This window comes from Emys orbicularis, chromosome 1 (genome assembly GCF_028017835.1).
Source record: "Emys orbicularis isolate rEmyOrb1 chromosome 1, rEmyOrb1.hap1, whole genome shotgun sequence".
Lineage (NCBI taxonomy): Eukaryota > Metazoa > Chordata > Testudines > Emydidae > Emys > Emys orbicularis.
In genome coordinates this window covers 288,364,960-288,390,551 of record NC_088683.1, presented here as the reverse complement: position 1 = coordinate 288,390,551, position 25,592 = coordinate 288,364,960, and the positions used below count along the sequence as shown (strand labels likewise).

Here is a 25,592-nt window from a genome sequence, read left to right as displayed (position 1 = left end):
CATCTTCTGTCAACTATGTGCTCACTGCTAACAAATTAACCTTTCCTCTCTGACTTCTCCCTCTTTAAGCAATCTTGCATTTCATTCTGTTGTTCTAACATAAGAATGGCCATACTGGGTCAGACCAATGGTACATGTAGCCCAGTATCCTGTTTTCTAACAGTGACTGATGACAAATGCTTCCCAGAGAATGAACAGAGCGGGGCACTTATCAAATGATCCATTCCCAGCTTCTGGCAGTCAGAGGTTTAGGGACAACCAGAGAATGGTGTTGCATCCCTTACTACCTTAATCACTGGTGGACATACGCTCCATGAACTTACCTAATTCTTTTTTTTAACTCAGTTATGCTTTTGATATTCACAACATCTCCTGGCATGAGTTCCACAGATTGACTGTGCATAGCATGAAGAAGTACTTTCTGCTGCCTGTTAATTTTGTTGGGTGACACTAGGTTCTTGTGTTATTGTGAAGGTAAAAACTTCCTTATTCACTTTCTTCACATCATTCATGATTTTATAGACTATTGTATCTCCCCTTAATCATCCCTTTTCTAAGGTGAGCAGTCCCAGTCTTCTTAATTTCTCCTTGTATGGAAGCTGTTCCATACCCCTAATCATTTTTGTTCCCTTTCTGTACCTTTTCCAATGCTAATATATCAGACCTGCATACAGTATTCAAGGTGTGGGTGTACCATGGATTTATATAATGGCATTATTATATTTTCTGTCCTATTCTCTATCCCGTTCCTAACATTCTATTAGCTTTATTTTTGACTGCCGCTGCACATTGAGCAGATGTTTTCAGAGAACTATCCATGATGACTCCAGTCGTCTGATTTAAGTGATAGATTACATATTACAGTTAGTAGTTCTGCAGATTCATATTTGAGTTCCTTCAGAACTCTTGGATGAATACCATCTGGTTTTGGTGACTTATTACTGTATGACTTATTTATTTTTTCCAAAGCCATCTCTATTGACACCTCAATCTGGGACATTTCCTCAGGTCTCTCACCTAAAAGGAATGTCTCAGGTGTGGGAATCTCCTTCACATTCTCTGCGTGAGGACAGATGCAAAGAATTGACTTAGCGTCTCTACAACAGCCTTGACTTCCTTGAGTGTTCCTTTAGCACCTCAGTCATTCAGTGGACCCCCACTGATTGTTTGGCAAGCTTCCTGCTTCTGATATACTTAAAACAACATGTTACTGTTATTTTTTGTCAATATTGCTAGTTGCTCCTAATTCTTTTTTGGCCTGCCTTATAATAATTGATTTGCCAGAGTTTATGCTCATTTATATTTTCCTCTGTAGGATTTGACTTTCAATTTTTAAAGGATGCCTTTTTGCCTCTAAACACCTCTTTTACTCTACTGTTCAGCTATGGTGGCATTTTTTTGGTCCTCTTACTGGTTTTTTTATTTTATTTTATTTTTTTAATTTGGGGTATGCATTTAGTTTGCACCTCTATTATGGTGTTTTAAAATAGTCTCCATGCAGTTTGCAGGCATTTCACTGTTGTGACTGTTCCTTTTAATTTCCATTTTAACTAGCTTCCTCATTTTTGTGTAGTTTTCCTTTTTGAAGTTAAATGCTACTGTGGTGGATTTCTTTAGTATATTCCTCCTTACAAGGATGTTAAATTTAATTACATTCCGGTTGCTGTTAGCAACTTCCTGGATATCTATTGGAAGTCTTGCTACCAACAGTCTTTATTCTCATTGTTTAACACATTGCCTTTCTTCCAGTTACTATAGCCTATTACCAGGGGTTCACCTCTGACTCTACAGAACCAGGCAGGTTCTACAATGTTGTCCAAGAACCAGTCTTCTTTTTCCATATTGCTAAAACTTAGGCCATTATCTCCTGCTTTGTGATCTCCCTGACATTCCAAAATCCCCTTTTGAAGTCTTTTCCATATATGGAACATTTGTCCTGAGCTGGTCCACAAGGCTATTACTCTCATGCAACTCCCCCAAGAGCCATATACTCCCGCCAAGGAGTTAGCCAACTAATAAAGATTAGGCAAAGGAGCCAGTTGGAAATCTTCTGTATCATGATAATAAACAACCTTGCTTGTATATGCTGTCCCTTTTGCTTCATCCTTCTGGTATGTCTGTTGTCCTTATAATTTATAAGCTCTTTAGGATAGGGACTGTCTTCTCTTTTTTTAATCTTATTTTTCAGAACTTTAGCATATCCATACAGACCTATTCAAATACAGTGACAAAATATAAAAGGAATATGGATTTAACAATAACTCAATATGAAATATTCATAGATAAATACTCCTGAGTGTTATAAGAAATAATTCCCTAACAACTCCCCCGTGCCTCCCCCCAAAAAATCAGAAGCACAAACTGATTCCAGGTAGACTGGAATGCTCTCATTAAACTCTAACTGTCTTAATAGTTGGATCTTGTGCCTCTATCGAGTGTCAGTTTTTCCATGAAGGTGGTGTTGAATGTGGGGGTTGTAGCAGTTTTGTAAAATGACTCTCTTGGCCACTGTAAGTGCTGCAGCAATCCATTTCCTGGCATTACTTGAACATGGTAGATCTTCTACAATGCCCAAAACATAGAGACTTGTCATAGGGGAAACCTCTACCCTGATCACCTTAGAGCACCACAGACTTCCTTCCAAAATGTGGATATACTTTGACATTCAAAGACTATATGAGACAGGTTTGCATTGGAGCTGTCACATTTCCAACATTTACTATGAGGAGAAGTCCAACTTTATGCAGTCGCTCAGCAGTCCAATAATCTCTCTTTAGAATTTTCTTCTGAAAGAAATACAAAAACAGAGAAGTGGATGTTCTGCATATGTTGTATCAGATATTGTCCCACATGTCAGAGGAAATGGAGATGTTTAACTCCTTCTCCTATTTTTCTTTTATGATATAGTCAGCAGGATAAATAAGGAGTTCAGCCATTTTTATGTGTTGCCCATAAAATGTATTTGGCTAGCACATTTTTTAAGGTGCACTTCAAGTGAAGTGTTATTTATGGCCTGCCAACAATTCCTCGGCTCCTTTATAATTTTGAGTGAAAAGGGACTGTCTTCTAATGTGTCTGTACTAAAGATATTTTGGATTCTACTGTGATACTAATGAGAATATATTGGTATGTCTCTTACTCACTTTTTAAATGTATGGATAACCTGCGATTTGTAATTTACAACTAGGAAGAAGACCTGGTCAAACAGTGTCTTAAGGTTTGAAATTCTTATTTAAAGAACTCTTTCCTTGATGGAAAACAATAACTTTCTCTTTAACCTGGTGATAAAATTACTGAGATGCATCTGGTTTCCTAGGCCATGAGTTTTTGTGCATGTCTGAGAAAAACATTTATGTTGTGAGAGAATTAATTTTCTATTGAACCACAGCTTCTGGAGATCGGAGGATGTAGCAGGAGAAAAAATTAGAAGTTTTGGAGTCAGAATAAAAGCTGAAGTTGCCCACTCTGATCTGATGTAATTGAGAGGGAAGCCCAGAAGACTAAGAAATGGGAATTACTGTTGAGGTTGAGGGACAGTCAAGTAGATTACATCAACTTGTTAGAGAAAAGTCAGAGAGTTGAGTGTAGTAGTTTTGGGGGGCAAAAGAGTGGGGGAATGGAATGCAGAGAAGATGAAATATGGGGAAACATGTCAAAGCAATAGGTTAACTCCCTGTAAGGCAGAAAGTTCTCAGGGAGCACAAGTCAAGAAATTTCACAGACCAGGAATCTGTTGGTGAAGACTAGAGGGAGAATTGGAGAAGAATTAGTATGGGAAATTGAGGGAGAGTAACAGAAGTTAATGGACACTGACCTGAGACCAGAGACTCTGTGTCCTGGCCTCTAAGAAGACATTGTATACAGGTTTTTGGACTTGGATTCCCTGTAAACCTAGCAATATGGTGGCCTGCTCTCTCCCCTGGTGCCTTGAAGAGGAAGCAGCAGTTGGCAGAATGAAGAACTGCACTTTAGTTAAACCCAGTAGTTGAGTGGCAGACACTACTGATTTGGTCAGTTTAAAGTCATAGAGCTATAGGCCAGAAGCCACCATTAGATCATCTGATCTGACCTCCTGTTCATCACAGGCCACCAACACCGCCCAGCATCCACACACTAAACCCAACAACTGAAATAAGACCAAAGTATTACAACCCTCCGGAGACTAAACTATTATGGACCACAGGCAAAGAAGAGACGGCACCAAGGTGCACCAGTGCTTGCGGCCCCTGTCTTGGCCGGGAAATTATTAAGTGAGATATAGGCTGATAATCCTGGCAAATGACCCACACGCACATGCTGCAGAAGAAGGCGAAAACTGCCCAAGGTCACTGCCAATGGGACAGTTCCTTCCTGACCCCACATACGGCAGTCAGTCAGACTCTGAGTATGTGAGCAAGAACTAGCCAGCCAACCACCTGAGAGAGATTGTTTGGTGCCACCTCAGAGCCCTGGTCCACCCCACCAATGTCCTATCTCAAGCCATGGCCATCCCTGATGCTTCAGAGGAAGGAGATTAAAAAAATAAACTCCTAGAGCACATTGTGGGGAAAATCCCTTCCTCACCCTTGCTGGGGGCCAGCTGAATTCCTGAAGCATGAGCTTTAGGAACATAAGACACAAACCAGAAGAGAGTACCAATCCCCGTCATACACTTATAAATTTGTCCGGCTCTCTTGCAACTAATTAAACTGTTTGCCCCCACAACTCCTATTGGGAGACTGTTCCAGAACCTCACCCCTCTGATGGTTAGCATTTACTTCTAATTTCCAGCCTGAATTTGTTCATGACCAGTTTATATCCATTTGTTCTTGTGCCAACATTGCCCTTTAGCTTAAATAGTTATTCACCATCCCTGTTATTTACCCCTCCAATGTGTATATAGAGAGAGCAGTTGTATCACCTCTCATCACTTATACAGGTATCCTTGAAAGGTAATAGCACTGGTGACATTTCTTGTGAACATTGTTGTCATCTTGTTCATCATTTGATCTGTGTTGAAAGTGCCTGGATTACCATAGTTTTCATTATGTTGCATGTACACAGTTCTGTGCAGGGAATATAGTTCTAACTACAGACCCAATTGATTGTTCAGTGTCCCCTACTAGTACAGGCATTAATAAGGTGTTGTAGAAGCTCAGATACCATTGGGCCCTTGAAGAATACAGGAAGTAATTAGTCACCCACATTTTTCCATCCCTGTTGCAATGGTGATCCAATATCTGGTTTACCTGTTTGGAAAGACATCCAAATCTTGGTTTACCAAAAGATGTTCCTTTAATATGACCTTAAAAACTGGCCTCACATGGTGGGAGTTGGGCTAGTGACTTGTTCTTTTTGATGGTGAGATTGAGGTGCAAAGCAATTCAGGTTCCCGTGGGTCTCCTTTTCTTTCTTGCTCTGATAATACAGAGCTGCCACCAATTTCACTGCTGCAGAAACTGCAGTTTGTCCATCACTTTCTCCCAATTTGGCAAGATCTCCTAAGCAGTAAGCTCCTTTTGTTTTAACAACATTTAACACAGATTCCCCCCCTTCCCCCAGTACCAAATAGGGATCATCATGTCACATGCTGTTAATGTGTGTACAGCAGGAAGTATGTTGCAGAAGTCAGGAGTGAGTGTGTCACAAATTGCATGCACAGGTATGAAGCAATGCTTGTCAGTTGTGCTGGTGTTGGTGCCTGTTTCAATCCAACAGGTTATCTCTGTGTTCCATTTCTGGAAATAGGTGAACAGCATAAGTGTTGGGTGGCCTAACTACTATGGTTCCTTTGACACCAAGAGACCCTGAATCATCCTTGTGTCCACTTCCTCCTGAGTACTGTATAAGCCTTGGGCTTCTTCAGCACCCCTACTGGGGATGGACTTTGCTAATTTCCTTTGGAAAACCTCCAGCAAGAGGGGTGTTTGTGCTGTGTGTACTCCTATGCTCTCAGGTGCATTTTGAACCATATATTCACAGAGGAATTTACAAGTGACTGCTTGTTGGATGCCACGTTTAAAAACTTTTTCCATGAAGTCCACCAATCACCTGGCATTTCTTACATCCAATTTCCGATCCTGTCCAGCACTGTCTTTTTCATCAGTTTTCAGAGTTACTGTTGTGATACCTCTCAAAAACTTCAGTTACAGAATTAGGTTTGTCAGATCCTTTTAGGACTTGCCTCTAGTACTCAGCAGCCAATTCACTGAATGTGTGGAATTTGTCTCCAGCCATAATTTGTGTAACAGCCATGGCACCTATGATGTACACTATCGTTTCTTTGTTGCATGCTCTTAACTCATATATTCTTTCAGCTTAAGCCTCCAGCTGCTGCTCTAATTCAGCTTTGCCTGTTCTGTTCATTGTTTCATGAGCATGGAAGAGGGACATAGGCACAGGTCCCACTGGGTGACTAATAACAGTCAACACTGAAACATCATCTCTGGATTTTGCTAATGAAAGGGCTCTCCAGAAAACAGTTTCTGGACTGATAGCTGCTGTGATTGTCCTTCCTCTCCCTTGCCAGACTTAAATTTGGTCGTCTTGGCCATGTTAGCAAATGTTTTGATGCCAGATTTCTTGACTGGGCTGAAAAAGCTACATGTCCCATCATAATCAAGCGCACCTCTCACAAATCTCTCCATTTGTTCTTCACCAACATTTGCTATTTTCAGTAGAGACTCTTGTACATTTACTACATCCAGTCCAGTAAATATGTCAATAAGCACCTCTGCATGTGATTCAGGGTCTAATGAGTTTGTCAGATTGTTGATGACATGGTTGGTAAGAGCTATAACATGCTTTTCATCCCTCTTCATTGCAGAGGCATGGACTTTGTCTTCACTACTTCTTTTTATGTCGCTTCTTTCTGTCATAGCTTTTGCATATTCATAACATGAAGCTGTGTATTGCCATCTCTAACACTAATACTGACCTGTGCATAAGTGTCACTAAAAAACTCATTTCTAGAATAGTTCAAAGGCTAGTACTGCATTCATAGGCAATTAGAAATTAAAACAGGTTACCAGGCAGACTAGATGGTACATAGTACATACATAAGCTTACAAATGGAGAAGCATTATGTTAGGAATTCACGTAGATTTATATCTACCCACTGTGCAGTACAAACTACTGGTGCACAGTCTTCAGTGTGAATCTGATCTGATCAGCAAATTTCAACTGAAAATACAGAAAACTATTATCACTTGTGAGATACTTTGACAAGAATATAAGATGTGAAAACATTTCATGTTAATATACTGCAAACAGTTGATATTTGCCATTTGCCATTTTTGCCACATGCCAAATAGCTTCATTTCGGGGGGGGGGGGGGGGGGGAAATCTTGCCCATGCAAAAACAATAAAAATATTTTAATACATTGTTGTTCGGTAGCTTTGACCAACAAATACCACACTAAGGTGTTGAAATTAACTGAAACCATAAAAAGTGTAGTTGTCATTTTTTGCACAGTTCCAGAAAAACGAACATGACATTTTTTAATTTTGGATACTATCGTTTCACCTTTTCCACAGGCTTATGGCACCAACTGACAGCTCCACATCATACTTAATCAAAATGTACATAAAATAAGCTTTTAAATGATATATGATGTGGATTTATATATGATGGGTACATTAAATTCCAAAAATATGACCCTTTTTGGAGAATTGCCACATGCCTACAGACTTTGAAATGAATTCAGTAATAGTGGCAGTAGTTTGAGGCTTTGGAGCAGAGGGAAATTTGAGAAGATAGTCTTCCCCCCCCCAACTCCCAGTGCCTCGAAGAAGCTAGAGTTGCATGTTTTAAGGAATAAAATTGTTCAGACATAATTTTAATCTACAGCCAATAGAAAATGACTAGAATATAATATTACATTTAAAACAAAACTACATTAACAGAATACTAAAGTTGCAGAATCAATTCCTCAAAAGTTAGCAATTAAGAATTGCCAGAATTAAGGTTACTTGTGCAACTTTAATTCAGCCCCCTTTTGAGTATGCATTATGATACAGTCTTTAATTACAAAAACATATATTTTCCACAGGACCTCTGCCTCTTTCATCACACAGGATGGTCGGGGCTCAGGGAATGAATCAGGTGTACATAATAAATAAGGCTGTTGTCTGTAGGATCCCTGCCTCCATTTGTTGCAGAAGTTAGACATGAATGGGGCAGGGATTGCAGGAAGAGGAAGGATGGTCTCACGAATAAAGCAGTTGATTGTTCCCCCAGATAATTGAGTTCTGCCTGTCCCTCTGGCACAGAGTTCTTGTGTGATGGTAGGCATATCACTGAAACCAGATTTTTCACAAGTGGTCAGGAATTGTGTACACCTAACTTTCTGAGTGCTCCGCTTGAGACCCTGGAGTCTGATTTGCAGAAGTGCTGAGCACACAAAGCACTTTAAGTTTGTTAATGGGAACTGGTACATTGAACATATAAAGTGCTATATAAAATAATAAATACTTAGAAAAATTAGGGCTTAGTTACCTAGATATCTCAAAATGGAAACTCAAGTCAAAATTAGGGGACATGACAACTTTGGCCTTAATCTCTCTGTGCTTCAGTTCCCCATCTTTAAAACAGGAATAATATCACCTTGATATTGGTGGTGTGAAGATACATTTATTCAGATTCTTATATTTAAGTTAAACTGTATAATTGCTTAAATAAATGTGGTAAGATATAGTATGTCCTCCTGGTTAGCAGAAAGCACCAAATTTAGTGTAAAAGCTATATTTAGTTGCATATCAACATGTCTGATAGGTTGGTTATCATTGGTCAGTAACCAATCTTTAGGAAAATAACTAAAAAATACAAATGGAAAAAAAATAAAATAAACTACTTATATGAAAGTTGCCTTATTGTTGATTTAAATCACTTCACTTTAAATCAATCCAACCTGGTTTTTAGGGCTTCTCGGCTACCAGTCCCCTCCTTTTATAGGTCATATGCTTTCTGTACTGGGGGATTGTATTTTTAGTATCAAAAAAAAATTGGTGTTCATAATATTATACTGTACTCTTTGTTTTCTCACAGGCACCAAGCATAGATGAAAAAGTAGATCTTCACTTTATTGCGTTAGTTAACGTAGGCGGTCATCTCTATGAATTAGGTAAGAACACTTTATTTCATTGCTCTGGAAACAGGTCAGTGTGGTGCTCTTGTCAGTTATAATCAAGAATGTTACCATTAAAGTTACAATAGATCGTTTGACTCTGGTTTAAGATAGGTTCAAGTTCTGTTAGCTGTATTATAATTATTTCTTGTGTTTCTGCCAAAAATAATTAAACATTCTTCCTGTTGATTTCTCTCCTTCCCCCTCTTCTCCCCCCCACCCCCATAAAAGAAGGTTATGTAATCAGGGCCGGATTAACTTTTTCTGGGCCCAGTGCCAAACATATTTTGGGCCCCCATGGGGCAAGGTGCAGGGGGGCGGGATGCAGTCTCCAGAGTGAAGGGCGGGCTGGGGCAATGAGGCACAGTGTGGCGGGAGCAGCCCCCTGCTGCAGTCCCCCTCGGGAGCGGGCTTGGGAGGGGGGAAGGGGCGGAGTGGGGGAGGGGCTGAGTGGAGCATGGGTGGGAAGGGGCGGGGATGGAGCAGGGGTGGGGGCAGGGGATCGGGCTGGCCGGGGCCCCTTCTGACTCTGGGCCTGGCGCCATGGTAAACCTGGTACTGTATGTAAAATGAAGATAATATAAAGGGCAGGATACAAACTACCATTGCTGGAAACTAGTCTGACTCAACAAAATTATGGTCCTAATCAGGAAAACACTTTTACTTCAGTTCTGGTTGTTTTTTTGGGGGGGTGGGAGGAGAAGAGATTGGGTAGGGGAGTGCGGGGGGGTTGGCTAATTTGATGAATGTCATTGAATTATTTATTATTTTCTTTGATTTTTTTTCATGCTGAACAGTGCAAATTATAAATTCTAGCTAGAGCCATGTTACTGAATACCAGTATAGTCAGAATCAAAATGTGCTGTGTAAAGGATAGCATACCAATAGATATTAATGATCTGTAATTCATTCATCGCAGGGTGATTTTAAAAAGTTTGCTTCATATTAAATAGGTAATACTTCATTTGCATCTGAGCATTAGCTTCTGCATCTGAATTATTTTTGACTATTTGTTTCTGTGCATGTTGAGCAGCACTAAATTCTGCTCAGGTATTCTATAATGCTCCGAGTCTAAAGCATGTTGCTGGGCAACCAGATTTTGCTGTAGACACTTCTGAAAACTAGTTGAAGCCGTTTTAAATAGGTTAGGATAAAAATTTCAAGTCACACAGACATCTTCCCAGTATAATACTCCAATACAGTATAGTGAGAGTATGCTTGCCATATTTCATCTGACTACTTAACTTTTTTAAAACATATTCCTAATGAAGCAATGATCTCACACATTTTTAATAGTTTGGAGGCAAATGTAGTATAAAGGGCATGTTCTGAATCAATATGAAGGTGAACTTAAGAATCCTTACCGTCAGCTGCACCTCATGAATGATGTACATTGTTCTCCATAAAGTGTGTTTTATGAGCTTATATTTTAGATGCTAGTGACTTACACTAAATAGTGGGGTAAAAGCTGTACGATGCAGCACAGATAACTTTTGGCTTTAAATTTCAAAATATGATTTTTAAAATAATGAACCGCCCATTGTTTTAAACTCTCCTCTCTGAAGTTTTGTGTCACTGTGTCCATGTTGCTTTTATATTTTATTGTGTCATTTACATGAGTTTAAAAACAGTGCAGAGCATATGATTATCAGCTTTGCATATTGTACACGCCCTAAGAATAACTAAGTAGGAGAAGATGAACTTTAAGGTATGCTTGAATTAAAAATATGTGTAAGATGTTGATGGTACAGTTACACAATAGAATGCTAACACCACTTCCTTTACAAATACATAAATAACATCTTTACAATAACCCTTTCCTGTACCACCATAAGAGATTAAAGATGTATTTTCCCTTTTTCTTATTTCTCTAAATTATAATAATCTGTAACTCTTCTCTTGTTCAACTAACTTATGGAAGTTCCTAAAACCTGTAATCATTGTGATTCCTATAAATCTGTTCAGATAATTCTGGCTGATTCATCAGCTTTAGCCACAGTGGTGAATATTTGGACCCTGGCAGGCAGAAAGCTATGGAGTGCCACATGAACATAAATGCTCACACTACTGCCATCAAAAACATGCTATTCAGAGATAAATTCAAATGCTTGTGTGCCAAAATGCATGTAAGAATTCAGTCAAAAACACAGCTTGCGAAATACAGTGACATTCAATTCTGTTTTCTGGAATGTGCTGAGGATTTTATCTTAAAGTTGCAGCTTCAGTCATTTCTGCTATGTACAAGAGGTTAGTCATTAAAGTAAAGCTCAAAAATGCTTTAACATATTATATTTCATAAGAGCCTACTTAGGTTTTTTAGGTTAATTATAGGTTAGAAGTACTGCCAAGTTCAAGGAAATTATGGCAGACTTTTAAAAAATGATTTGAGAACTAAAGAGAATTTGGCCTGGCAAGCTCAGTAGGCCACTGCTGCGGGTGGAGAAGAATTTCATGCCTTAACACATGTTTTGACATTCATAGTTTTTCATAAATAGCTTGAAATATTTGCATAGTCAGCAACAAATGAAAATATTTGTTGAGAAATACCACACTTAATGGGCACTGTTACACATCACAATTGCAGGTTAACTGTACCTCTGTCCCCTCCAGGGTCTTCTCAAGGGCACCCTTTAGCTGTCACATCTCACTATGGGTGGGGACCCGTGTTCTTCTGCCTCAGGATCAGAGTTTTAGATTATAGTCCCCAGCAATTCACTGTGCTTATCCCAGCAGGCCTGACTTTAATCTAGCGCCTGCAGATCTCCTCTCTTCCAGGAGCCATGATAATATTTACCAGTGGTTTCACAAAGCACAGTACATTTACTTAGGTTTTCTTTGTAATGCTGTTGTCCTATCATAAAACAATAAATGGTCTGTATGCATGCTAAGCTTACCATGTCACCCATCTTCCACGTGGAGCCCCTAGGAGGTTTCATAGTCCTTCAAACCCTTCCAGCAGGGTTTTGCCCTCTTGGTTAAAGTCTGTCAGTTCATGGATCAAGTGACTGTTATTCTGAGTAAGTTCAGGATGACTCTATATCATTTTTCCTTCTTGGTTTTCTTGCTCTCTTAGGCCCACTCAAAACCAGTGTATACAATGGTACAATATACACAGTTGTCTATCTGTCTCAGGATTTGCGGTAATTCTCGCCCAGGGATTTTAGTTCCTGCAGGAAGTTCTGTAGCCCACCCCTATTGAGCCAGAATACAATCCCTAGTTCACAGAGATACACATACCATTTTATAGATATAAAACTCTTTGAAACTGCCCCACTTTCAAGGTCTCATACCTTGCATCTTCCCCACTGGACGAGAAAGAAAGTTCCTTTCATCCCTGCTAGGTAACAATACAAACTGAGCCACACATTCTTTCATAAAAAATAAATCAGAAGTTTCCCAGTTCTGCACAATACAGTTAAAGGAAAAAATTGAAAACTTTTGTAGCCCACTTCTTCTGGTATAGTGCTAAACTAGTATTGTGAATCATGCCTACATTAAATGATCAGTATTAACTTTACTATATTTCTGTGTCTTATATATCCTGCTCTTAATTGAGTGTAATACTTCAGTTACATATTAATTACTTGACCTTTAACCCCTTCAGAATTGGTGGGTTTGGAGTTCCCTTTTTAGTGCTCACCCCAGAAACCCTAGTTTCACTTGTCAGATTATATATTTGCATTCTCCTTTGAAATGACTGTGCACATATTCATTCCACTTCAAGTGTATGTGCACCTAGTGGAGACTTTTACCAGCAGTACCACTAGGTGGTGCATATGTCTGCTCTCCTCTTACACTGAGCCAAGAACATAAAAGGAATGTGTCTGCCACCTCCCTCTCAACTCCTTCTTCTCACTGCTCATGGTGAGAACTGGAGCTCCTCATAGTTTTTGCTTTGGTTCTCCAGCTTTAAATCTTTAGTGCATATAGTTCGTATAGTTAGCCTTAGAATACTTAGTATAGTTCAGGGGTAGGCAACCTATGGCACGAGTGCCGAAGGCGGCACGCAAGCTGATTTTCAGTGGCACTCATACTGCCCGGGTTCTGGCCACCGGTCCAGGGGCTCTGCATTTTAATTTAATTTTAAATGAACCGTCTTAAACATTTTATAAACCTTATTTATTTTACATACAACAATAGTTTCATTATATATTATAGACTTATAGAAAGAGACCTTCTAAAAACGTTAAAATGTATGACTGGCACACGAAACCTTATATTAGAGTGAATAAATGAAGACTCGGCACACCACTCCTGAAAGGTTGCCGACCCCTGGTATAGTTAGTAATAATTTTAGGTAATCTGGGGCTAAAAATCACTAACCTTTAAGCAGTGTGCCACATGCAGGGCCATTATCCCTGTCATGGATAGGCACAGAAGCTGCTTAATTCCTCTTGGAGAGAGGCATGTGAGGGATAGATGCCCTATTTGTACCTCCTTCCCTTTTTTAGTCCTCTGTTAGGACTAAAAAACAGGAATTTCTGCCTCAAATTTCACCTCATGAAGGAGACTGTGTCTCTCCTCAGAACCAGGCCCCCATCACAAGATGATGAACTCTGAAACTATGAGAAATGCTTGTCCAGCAACTTCAACTTTGAAGCATAAATTTGGAGAGAAGCATCACTTTTCCTCCTTCCTGATGGCCTCTTTAAAGCAATCCAAGCATTCTGACTTGGACAAACAGTCAATGTTTTGATCTTCTCTGCACAACAAGGCTTCCAGTAAGTCCTCTGGTGCTGAGTTGAGGCCTTTGAATAAGCACAGATGCTCACTGGCTTCATCTGAGGTGGCACTGTCAACTCTGGCTCCTCTGGGGTTGTTGAGACTGATGCCTACATCTTTGCTGTGTCCTTTGGCTCCACTGGAAGAGCACCTGGCTGTTTTGGTGTTTTCAACTCCATAAGCCTACCTTTCCATAAGGGATCTCCTTTGTGTCCCGTTACCTGACTCTCCATTGCTGAACCTGGATTTGGTCACTGTCAGCACTGTTGATGTGTGATATTCTGCCAACGTACTCTACAGTACCTTATGCCAACCGCTGGCACCAATTATGACTTTGGCATTCCAATCACCTCGTCGTTCAGCTTTTTCTGACCAGATGGTCTCCCTGATATCAATGTCCCCCTTCCCCCCCCCCAAGACCTCAAGGGTGAATGCTCCTCCCTTTCCAGATGAGTCCTACATCTCCTCATTAGACTCTGAGCCTGAGGGGCCTGTATTCCCATCAAAGTCTTTTCATTCACTTCATAGACCTTGTCCAAGGGACATGAGGCAGAAGAAACAGGACTGGTACTCTTATAAAGAGGCTCCTGTACTGTATCCTCCATGACTCTACAGGTCTTTGCCTGCTCCAAAGGAGTCTAGACCTCCATTGGAGTTACAGTCCAACAGGAGATCTCAGTCTCCATGCAGGAAACCTCTAGAGAGGCTCTTTCCGCCATCCCTCAGTTGGCTGTACTGGATCCTATTGAGGAAAGGGAATTAATGGAGGAACCCCTAGATGTGCCCTCCTGTCCCCATATTTCATCCTCTTCCTTGGACAAAGCCATCACCCTGGAGTCGGTTAATTCCCTTCTCCAGAGGGCTTTAAAGTCTTTTAGGAAAGAGTTGCCCTTCTCATTAATGAAGCCCAGCTAGAGCTGATGAACACCCTCTGGCAAACCCCAGTCCCTATACCACCTACAATAAAGCAGTTTATTGGCTGACCAACATTCCCTGAACATGCGGACTTGCAAACCTGCATGAGGTCAGTCGAGGTCTGCAGGTCCATCCACCAGTCCACTGTGCAGAGGTGTTCCCTTTCTGTACTCATAAATGACTGACTCTGGCTACAGACGTGTCTACCAGAGCTGGGGAACCCATCTTAGTCAACTTTGAGCACAAGCTCTCTGTTCACTCCAGGAGGTCTCATTCCACATAAATATGTGGACCTCAGAGCTATTTATCAGGCCTGCAAGATGTTTATGTTTACCACCAAGAACCAGGTGATACAAGTTTTACAGACAACGCAGCTGCCATGTTTTATCTGAACAGGCAGGGAGGTGCAAGGTCATCTCAGCTATGCCAGAAAGCCATCCACCTATGGAATTTATGCATCTGAAATGTCTCCCTGAGGTTATTCCACTTTCCAGGAATGAGAAACACAATTGCAGATTCCTTCAGCAGGATTTTCATAGATCAACACAAGTAGTCAATCAGAAAGGACGTTCTCCTCCAGATCTTCTACCAGCGGGAGTTCCCAATAATAGACTTTTTCGCAACCAACCTGGATCACAAGTGCAGGATATTTTGTCCAGGACAGGCTGCAGCCCATATTCCATCACAGATGCTGTCCTCCTCCCCTGATCAAGTCATCTCCTATATGCATTCTCTCCAGTTCCTCTTGTTCCCAAGGTGCTTAGGAAACTGAAAAGAGACATAGCAGGGTTAATCCTACTGGAACCAGTCTCACCGAGGCAGTACTGGTGCATTGATCTACATCAATTTTCAGTCAGATCACTGATAACTTTGCCCCTAGTCTCAGAACCAGGGCAAGTCTCTGCATCCCAACCTCCCAATCTTTTCACCTCATGTTATGGATGAACTTTGGTTGAATGCTCACAAGAGATTGTGCTCCCGAGATCTTCAGGTTGTCTAGATGAGCAGCAGAAAAGAATCCACTAGAGCGACGTACATACGGAAGCGGAGAAGGGGCTCTATTTGGGCACAATTTCAACATTTACTGACCCGTTACAGAGAGATCTCACATGTATTGGACTATTTGTTACACTTGAAATCTTCTGGCCTATGGCCTATCAGTTAGTTCTGTGAGAGTCCACTTGGCAGCAGTATCTGCTCTGCATCCACCAGTGGACAAGTTTTCCATCTTCCAGGTTTTCTTAAAAAGTTTTGTCCAATGTCTACCCACATGTGTCTGATCCAGTACCTTTATGGAATCTTAACCCAGTCTTCTCTAGACTAATGGATTCTTCCTTTGAACCTAGGATGACAGCCTCACTATCCCTAGTGTCTATGAAGACGGCATTCCTAATAGCAATCACCTCTGCAAAGGAGAGTTTGGGAACTTTATGCTCTCTTAGCTGCTCATCCTTTCACAGTTTTTCATAAAGACAAAGTTTCTCATAAGCCATACTCTAAGTTTGTCAAAAGCAGTTTCAGCTTTCAACCTGAATCAAACCATTCGTCTTGTGGTGCTATTTCCAAAAATCTCGCTCTTCCGAAGCTGAAGAGAAGCTCCACACCTTAGATATTCACAGAGCTCCAGCATTGTGTCTGGATTGCACTAAGTCCTTCGGAGCCTCTCTCCCAGGCTTATTGTAGCCTACAATGGGAGAGTTAGGGGCCAAACAGTAACAGCTCAACAAATTTCTCATTGGGTTTCTGACTGCATTAAGCTGTGCTACAGCTTTCCTAAGATCTCCTCCTTCTCTCAGGACAATAGCTCGCTTTACTAAAGCTCAATCTACTTCATCAGCTTTTCTGAGCAACATCCCTGTAAAGGATATCTGCAAAGCAGCAATACCTTTTTCCAGACATTACCATCACTCAAGCCTTCGGTGGTGCTACAGTCTGTTTCAGGTGACCAATGTCTCGTCACCTGTAAGGGAACTGCTGATGAGTCATCTAAGTGGAATGTATATATGCACAATCAGTTGAAGAAGAATAAACTGTTACGTACCTGTATAGTAACTGTTGTTCTTAGAGATGTATAGTAACATATACATTCCATGATCCTTCCACTTCCCTGTTATTTCAGACATTATATATACAGAAGTGTGAAGGAATGGAGAGGGAGGCAGTAAACATGCCCCCTTTATGTCCTTGACTCAGCACATGAAGAGAGCAGGGGTGCATTGTGCGCATATACACCTGAAGTGGAATGTATATGTGCACAACACATCTCAAAGAATAACAGTTTCTGTACAGGTAAGTAACTTTTTTTTTGGGGGGGGGGGGGCTAAATGCACTAAATAACTACATTTTTTCCAAAGAGCTATTTGGAAAACCCAAATAACTTAAACATTACCAGTAACAAAATAAACAGAACTCAAGGTTTCCTCTTGGCCTGAAAGTTTTTTTTTTTTTTTTTTTTTTTAAATCTATGTTCAACTAAAAAGTGTTTTATTATTTACTGTCACTAATTCTTTGTAATACTGTAATCCTATTGAAATACTCGGTGTAGAGGGGAAAGTGCTGAATAGTTGGGAATTACAATTAGTATGCTAAGTTTATGAAAAACTGAGCTGATCTTGGTGGCATGCTCTCATATGAGGAGGGAATTATTTAATGCTTTGGGTTTATGTTCTTGTCTGAGAAAATGACAAGCTTTTCAGTTTTCGTTTTACAATTATATTTTGTATAATTGCTTGTATTCCGACAGATGGGCGCAAACCTTTTCCAATAAACCATGGACAAACTAGTGATGACACTTTTTTAGAGGTAGGAATAGAAAAATCCTTTAAGTTTTTGTGCAACTTGAACTTTATGCACTTCCTGGGTATGTAGTTGGGTGAGGGAAGGGATAAGAAGAAAAGGCCTTTAATTAGTTCTCAACCAGGAGTATTTCAGAATACCTATGCCGTTACTTCTGTATGTAACAGAACATTTTAATATGGCAGACAAGAGCTGCTTGAGCAGAAATCTTGTACGGGTACCATGCCCATAGATCAGGTTGCTTTTTCTCCCATGTTGAGGTGTTCCTATGCTTCTGCTGCTCTCAAACCATGCATACATGATGGGGGAGCCCTGAAACGACCAGTCTCTGAGGACTTTTGGGTGAAGGTATATTATTTTTCTTCCCTTTATAATTTGAGAGATGCCATGCTAACAAAGGGTGCACTCTCTCTTCCAGCATTTATAGTCTTTGCCCTTGTTCTCAACCCCCAAAATTTGTATTCTGCCTATTCTCTTCTAACCTCTTTTGTCTTAAACATACTTGCTCATTGCTGATTTAATGTGCTACTCCTGTGGGGAATTCTGCACCACAAAATTAATAATTCTGTGCACAGTGTTTTAAAATTCTGAGCAATTCTGCATATTTTGTGAAAATAACACAATATAATCATGCCAATTTCAATTATTTTGGTAATTTCTTTCAAAATACCTGTCAGCAAGTATGTCTGTAACAATACAGATGACAAAAATGATTCAGGAAATATTTTTTGAAAAACAGATTCCTTACTATCCATATTAATACAGAACTTTGAGTAATTCATTTAAACGACACTACAGAAATGTATTTCCCACACCCATCAGAAGCAGTGTAAAGGCTTGGGGTAGTCAGTGGTAATGGAGGAGCTGAGGGAGAGGGGAAAAGCCTGGGAGTGAACCTGAAAGATTGTTGGGCATGGGTAGGAGAAATATGGAACAGTTTCCTTTGGGTGGGGTAGGGATTGTTAGGGACTTGAGGAGTCTCCCCCATGCAGATTCTGGCTGACCCTAAGCCTCTCCCATTCAGTCAGGCACATCTGCTCCTGTCCCCATGTAGCCCTGCACTCCCCTATGCCCCTTCCCCATGTGGCCCTGGATCCTCCTTCCCATTCAGCGCCTGGCTCAATGCTGTCACCCCACTAGCTCCTGAGCCCATGCCCCAGTCTATCCCCCCACTAGCACTTTTGAACCCCAGTCTGTGACAGCCCCCCCCCCCAGCAGCCCCATGTACCCCACTCTGCCTCCTAACCTGGCTCCATGGGCAGGCTGCTGTGACAAATGCCAGTCAGCTGGCTGTTCTGGCGCCACAGTGGCCTCTGGTGGGTCAAAGGTGGAACTGCAGCACGTCTTGGGCAGATTGCATTTTCTGCTGGGGGAAAAAAATTCTGCGCCAACATGAATTATGTGCATTGTCACAGAATTCCCCCCGGAGTAATGTGCCAGGAGCTGTTTGACTGAAAAATAGATCCAAAGGGAATGCATTTTTTTTAAGAGAATAAACTTTTCTCATACAAAAGTAATGCCAGTTGAGGCAGAGGTAGCACCATTACTCCTGGGGAAATTCTGGTTCAAAAAATTAAAAATTCTGTGCGAGAAAATTAAAAATTTCTACACACACATTTTAAAATTCTGATCAATTCTGCATATTATATTTGTCAAAATAACATAATATAATCATGCCAGTTTCAATTATTTTGGTAATTTATTTCAAAATACCTCTCAGCAAGTAGGTCTGTAACAATACAGACACACACAAATTCCCCCAGGAGTAGAGAGTTAAAGAAACCCCTACGACAACCCAGTTCCTGCTTCTCTGCCTCCTCTCCCCCAGAGCCCAGATGAGGGGCCAGACACACCCCCTTCCACCCAGAGCCCAGCCATGGGGCCCTCCCTGGCCCAGACACTCATCCCCACCCCCTAGAGGCCAGCCCCCAGACATTCACAGAGCCTACTCTCCTAGACCCTAGGGATCCAGATGGAGAAACAGCCTGATGATGCTGGGTCCCAGGCTTGCACGGAGTTTCCTGTGCACCACTGCCTCCTTCCTTCACGGAGTACTGGGAACTGCAGCTGCTGGGAATCCTCCAGCTCCCACCCTCTCCCCCGTCATCCTTGTCTTCTATTTGTGAGCTGGGCTCTGCTGGGTCCAGTGGCCCCTAGTGGTGGCTAACATGTCTGCAGCCCATTTCTGTGGGGGGAAAAGAAAATTCTGCACAAGCAACATTAATTTCTGCAAAATTCTGCATTGCGCAGTGGTGCAGAATTCCCCCAGGAGTACACCATGCATAGAGACCTAAAATTTATGGTCACTTTACATAACCTTTGGGGAAGCAAGAGACACACAGGCTGCTTTCTTTAAGCTGTCCAAAGCCACTTTTTCTTAAATTACACACAGTGTGTGTGAAATGAGTGCGTATTCTCCTTTTTTATTCCTTCACATGCCTCATATTTTCTAACAAAAAGAACAAGCACTGTGTGGTGCACTCTCAGTCTAGATTAGACACAGGAGTTATTTACAGTCTTCCACTTTCCCAACATATAAAGCTGGTGATGTTGCTTAAGAGTTCAGTGACATCTTTAGGTGAAGGAGAAAAGTTTCTGAATGCAGCAGTACTACTAAAGGCAAACGTGCAGAGAGAATTATCCAACTGCCTCAACTTTTGAAATGTAACCCATAATGTTCCAGACTGTTAGATGCAACAACTACATAAATCATCATAGTTCTTGAAGTTCAAAACACTTACATTGGGCACAGCAAGTAATATTTAGCAATGTCAACTCAGATCAGAAATTAATTCCAGTTCAGTTTGACACATTGGTAAAGTTTGTGCAGAAAGTGAAAGAATCACGAGGGACATAACTGCTGTAAATCATAGTTACAATACTGTATTTAATTCATGTGCCGACTGCTTTTTTGGTTTTAGTAATAGTGTGTTTTATATAATAAGTAGTAATTGTGTGTTTTCATATCTTATTTTTTACATAGGCTGCAGTAGAAGTTTGCAAGAAGTTCATGGAACGTGACCCAGAAGAATTAAGATTTAATGCAATTGCTCTGTCTGCAGCTTAATTATCCCATTTGGAAAAGCTGCACCACTAATATATTGTAACAAAATAAAAATATTGCCATATATTATGTATGACTTTTGATACTTTCACTAACATGTTGATAAATTTGAGCATATGTGGATTAAATCTTGAATTAGTCTTTACTGCATCTTGTTGCTTGTTCCTGTATCTTACATATACACACCAAAGATCTTTCATGCACTTGACTTTCATATTTCCTTTTAGTTATTCTGAATTATTCCCTATGATATTTTATCCCAGTTCATCAACTGAGTAAAGAGTAGATAACCAGAAGACCAGAATTGAACGCATGAATTCAGACACATTTCAGGGAGTACATTGTACGTTGATGAACAACAATAGAGATGCAAAATGTTGGGCTCTTGGTTTTTTAAACTGTTTTCTAATGATAAATTAATATAAAAATAAATTAACATTAATACACTTAAAGAACTTATTCAGGTCAGTCAGAAAACCAAAAAGTAGTTTTCATTAAAATATTTATAAATGCAAAGAGATTGAAGAGACTTATTCTATAAAGTTACCATCAGTTAGTAGCCGTAGCTGTTTTTCTCTGGAGAGTGATTGTGAAATGCTCAGGGAGATTAGAGAGGCTATTAAAATAAAAACTCAATAATAATAATGGGGGATTTCAATTATCCTCATATTGACTGGGTACATGTCACCTCAGGGCGGGATGCAGAGATAAAGTTTCTTGACACCTTAAATGACTGTTTGGAGCATCTGGTCCTGGAACCCACCAGAAGAGAGGCAATCCTTGATTTAGTCCTAAATGGAGCACAGGATCTGGTCCAAGAGGTGAATCTAGCTGGAACACTTGGTAATAGTGACCATAATATATTTAAATTTAATATCCCTGTGGCAGGAAAAACACCACAGTGGCCCAACACTGGAGCATTTAATTTCAGAAAGGGGAACTACACAAAAATGAGGAGGTTAAACACAAATTAAAGGGTATAGTGCCAAAAGTGAAATCTCTGTAAGCTGCATGGAAACTTTTTAAAGACATCGTAATAGAGGCTCAACTTAAATATATACCCCAAATTAAAAAACATAGTAAGAGAACCAAAAAAGCCACAGTGGCTAAACAACAAAGTAAAAGAAGCAGTGAGAAGCAAAAAGGCATCCTTTAAAAAGTGGAAGTTAAATCCTAGTGAGGAAAATAGAAAGGAGCATAAACACTGGCAAATGAAATGTAAAAATACACTTTGGAAAGCCAAAAAAGAATTTGAGGAACAGTTAGCCAAAGACTAAAAAAAATAGCAATTTTTTTTTTAAGTACATCAGAAGCAGGAAGCCTGCTGAACAACCAGTGGGTCCACTGGACGATCGAGGTGCTAAAGGAGCACTCAAGGATGATAAGGCCATTGCGAGAAACTAAATGAATTCTTTGCATCGGTCTTCACGGCTGAGGATGTGAGGGAGATTCCCAAACCTGAGCCATTCTTTATAGGTGATGGATCTGAGGAACTATCCCAAATTGAGGTATCCTTAGTGGAGGTTTTGGAACAAATTGAGAAATTAAACAATAATAAGTCACCAGGACCAGATGGTATTCACCCAGGAGTTCTGAAGGAACTCAAATGTGAAATTGCAGAACTACTAACTGTACTCAGTAACCTATCATTTAAATCAGCTTCTGTACCAGATGACTGGAGGATAGCTAAGGTGATGCCAATTTTTAAAAAGGGCTCCAGAGGTGATCCTGGCAATTACAGGCCTGTAAGCCTGACTTCAGTACCAGGCAAACTGGTTGAAACTATAATAAAGAACAATATTGTCAGACATATAGATGAACATAATTTGTTGAGGAAGAGTCAACATGGTTTTTGTAAAGGGAAATCATGCCTCACCAATCTCCTAGAATTCTTTGAGGGGGTCAACAAGCCTGTGGACCAAGGGGATCTAGTGGATATAGTGTACTTAGATTTTCAGAAAGCCTTTGACAATAAGAGGGAAGGTGCTCTCATGGATTGGTAACTGGTTAAAAGATAGGAAACAAAGGCTAGGTATAAATGGTCAGTTTTCAGAATGGAGAGAGGTAAATAGTGGTGTCCCCCAGGGGTCTGTTCTGGGACCAGTCCTATTCAACGTATTCATAAATGATCTGGAAAAAGGGGTCAACAGTGAGGTGGCAAAATTTGTAGATGATACAAAATTACTAATGATAGTTAAGACCCAGGCAGACTGCAAAGAGCTACAAAACTTGTAGCATGTCCAGATTTTGGTACATTTTCACAGGGATGGCAAAAGGCATATCTGACAACAGGGTGACTGCCCCTCACCAGCTTTCAACTCCCTGTTCCAAAACATGAAGCTGTTTATTAGAGCTTCTCAACAAAACAATTGTTGACATTGTCAAGATGTATTTTCCCTAATCTCATTCTTGAAAATGGCATTGAAAGGCCTTAGAGTTCTCTCCATAGGCATGTCCTTGCATGTCTTGCTGAGTCATAAGATGTAGTCCCTGACCCTTTCAATGGGTTCATTGTACAGTTGATGTCCCTTGATGGGCCATCAAGCAGGCTAGGCAGTGCTGATGCCAATCTGTCCGGGGGTGTCACCCAGATGCACAGCACAAGTTTGGAACTACAGACCTACCATACATATTTATAATTTACAATACAAAGATCATACAAACATGATTATCATACTTGGCAAGTATAACATTTTTGCAGATACCTTACATGGCACATCTGGCACAACTCATTGCAATTTTAGAGTAGGGGTATTCATAATATCCTAAAGTGTTCCCCAGATTCCATACAGGGTCATACTGCCATCCTCTCCAAATGTGGAAACATACCATACAAATGTAACCGACAAGGCAAACTTTACAAATACTGCTAATACTGTATTAGTCCCAATGCAAGTCTGCTTACTCTACTGCAAGTGACTCCAGCCTCGCCCTTTTTTAGATTCTCCCTATTGGAACTACTGAATGTCAGATATTAGATCAATGTGTCTAGAAGAGTGTGGAAAGGCAAAGGCTTCCTTGTAGGTGTGGTATCATCTTCATTGCTTATTCCCCCTAGTTCCTTCTTGAACATACATTTCACTCAGATTGTGACATACCAGGGTACAATCTAGATTAATGAGCAGCTGTGTCACCCCTGCCCTGCATCTTTGGATGCCTTGCAATGCCTTGCTGAAGTAGCTCCCACTTCGGTCATTCACAAACACCTTCCAGCATGCAAGCCATACCCTGAGTATCTGTGAAACTGAAGCCTGCCAGCCACAGTTGGGTTACAGTCTGGCTTTCACCAGCCTTGGTTATACTGCAGGGTGACCCCAACACACACCTGGTCCTGTATTGCCCATCCCTCTCCTGGACAATACAAAGTATGTTAGGTATGTTATTTCTGTAAAAATAATATGCCAACTTATTTCAAATATTTTTTCAGATACTTCAATTTAAATACACTGGATTAGATAAAACAGTAAAACAAGTTTATTAACTCCAAAGAGAGAAATTTTAAGTGAGTACAATGAGGCATAAAAGTCAGAAATGGTAACAAGAAAAATAAAACAACTTGTGCTTAAACTGTTAAATTCAAAGCAAAGTTTTCTCACCACATGCTTTCAGTAGTCTTACTGACCAAACTTCATAGGTCAGGACCCCTACTCCCAGAGCCCAACAAAGGTTCAATGAATGCAATGGGCAGGGAGAGAGAAGGAGGTCCCTTGGGCTGTTTGTCCCTCCTTTTTATAGTTTAATTCCCTCTCGAAAAACGTTTCCAGCTGTGTGCCAGGAGACAAAATGTCTGTGTGGAAGGATGTTCCATGCTGCTTTTTATCACCTGTTTGAGCTTCCTTTGTTTCCCTTCTTGCTTGATTACTCTGTTTACTGCTTAAATGCAAATTAAGCAGGCCACCCATTCCATTGTTTAAGACAGACCTGTTTGCCAACCTCAGTTTGGAACATGTGTTAACCCCATACAGCAGAATCTTATAACTTCATATACAATGTTGCCACACATATTTTATCAGGATGATACCAATCAGCAAATTATGAGTTTTCAAATGATACCTCACGAGGCAAATGTGACGTAGTGCCCAGAGGGGCCACACTGAGAATGCTTATTTAGGGCAAACTGCAAGGAATAGGGCAGACAATCCCCAAATATTGGTGGTTTATTCTATAATTAGATTCACCAAGCCAGTAACCAAACAGCTTCTGTATTACCACACTGGTTACCAAGAATCCAAACTACAGTCCCCTTTAAGCAATCCAGCTTTTAGCTCCCATCCAGACAGCAAGTTTAGTAGAGTGAAATATTATTAAAAATCTTATTCAGCATACTTAAAGTTCTACCAAATCCAAGGGACCGGACACATTGCCCACCGAGTCAATGAATATTTCAGATCTCACCCAAATACATGCTTACAGCCAATTCTTATGATTTGTCAAGTGATTAAAAAATTATTTGCGATTAATCACACAATTAATTGCACTATTAATAATAAAATACCATTTATTTAAATATTTTGGATGTTTTCGACATTTTCAAATATATTGATTTCAATTACAATACATTATACAAAGTGTAGAGTGCTCACTTTATATTTATTTTTATTACAAATATTTGCACTGCAAAAAACCAAAAGAAATAGTATTTTTCAATTCATCTAATACAAGTACTCTAGTGCAATCTTTCTCGTGAAAGTTGAACTTACAAAGGTAGAATTATGTACCAAAAAACTGCATTCAAAAATAAAACAAATGTAAAATTTTAGACCCTACAAGTCCACTCAGTGCTACTTGTTCAGCTAATCGCTCAGACAAACAAGTTTGTTTACATTTGCAGGAGACAATGTTGCACACTTCTTGTTTACAATGTCACCTGAAAGTGAGAACAGGTGTTCTCATGGCACAGTTGTAGCCGGTGTCGCAAGATATTTACGTGCCAGATGCGCTAAAGATTCATATGTCCCTTCATGCTTCAACCACCATTCCAGGGGATATGC

General features: G+C 40.3%; 1 protein-coding gene across 3 annotated transcripts in view; it reads left to right on the top strand.

Annotated features, from left to right (window-relative positions):
• The window catches only part of UCHL3 (ubiquitin C-terminal hydrolase L3), a 57,881-nt gene extending 37,131 nt beyond the window's left edge, over positions 1–20,750 (top strand). For 2 of the 3 annotated variants that reach the window (XM_065415159.1, XM_065415153.1), the window contains exons 6-8: positions 9,026–9,101; positions 17,485–17,543; positions 20,521–20,750. In XM_065415159.1, the coding sequence (XP_065271231.1) occupies positions 9,026–9,101; positions 17,485–17,543; positions 20,521–20,604 (219 nt within the window). In that variant the 3' untranslated portion in view covers positions 20,605–20,750. The remainder of the gene's footprint in view (positions 1–9,025; positions 9,102–17,484; positions 17,544–20,520) is intronic. The other variant, XM_065415165.1, reaches the window with a different exon arrangement.
• The last annotated feature ends 4,842 nt before the right edge of the window (positions 20,751–25,592 follow it).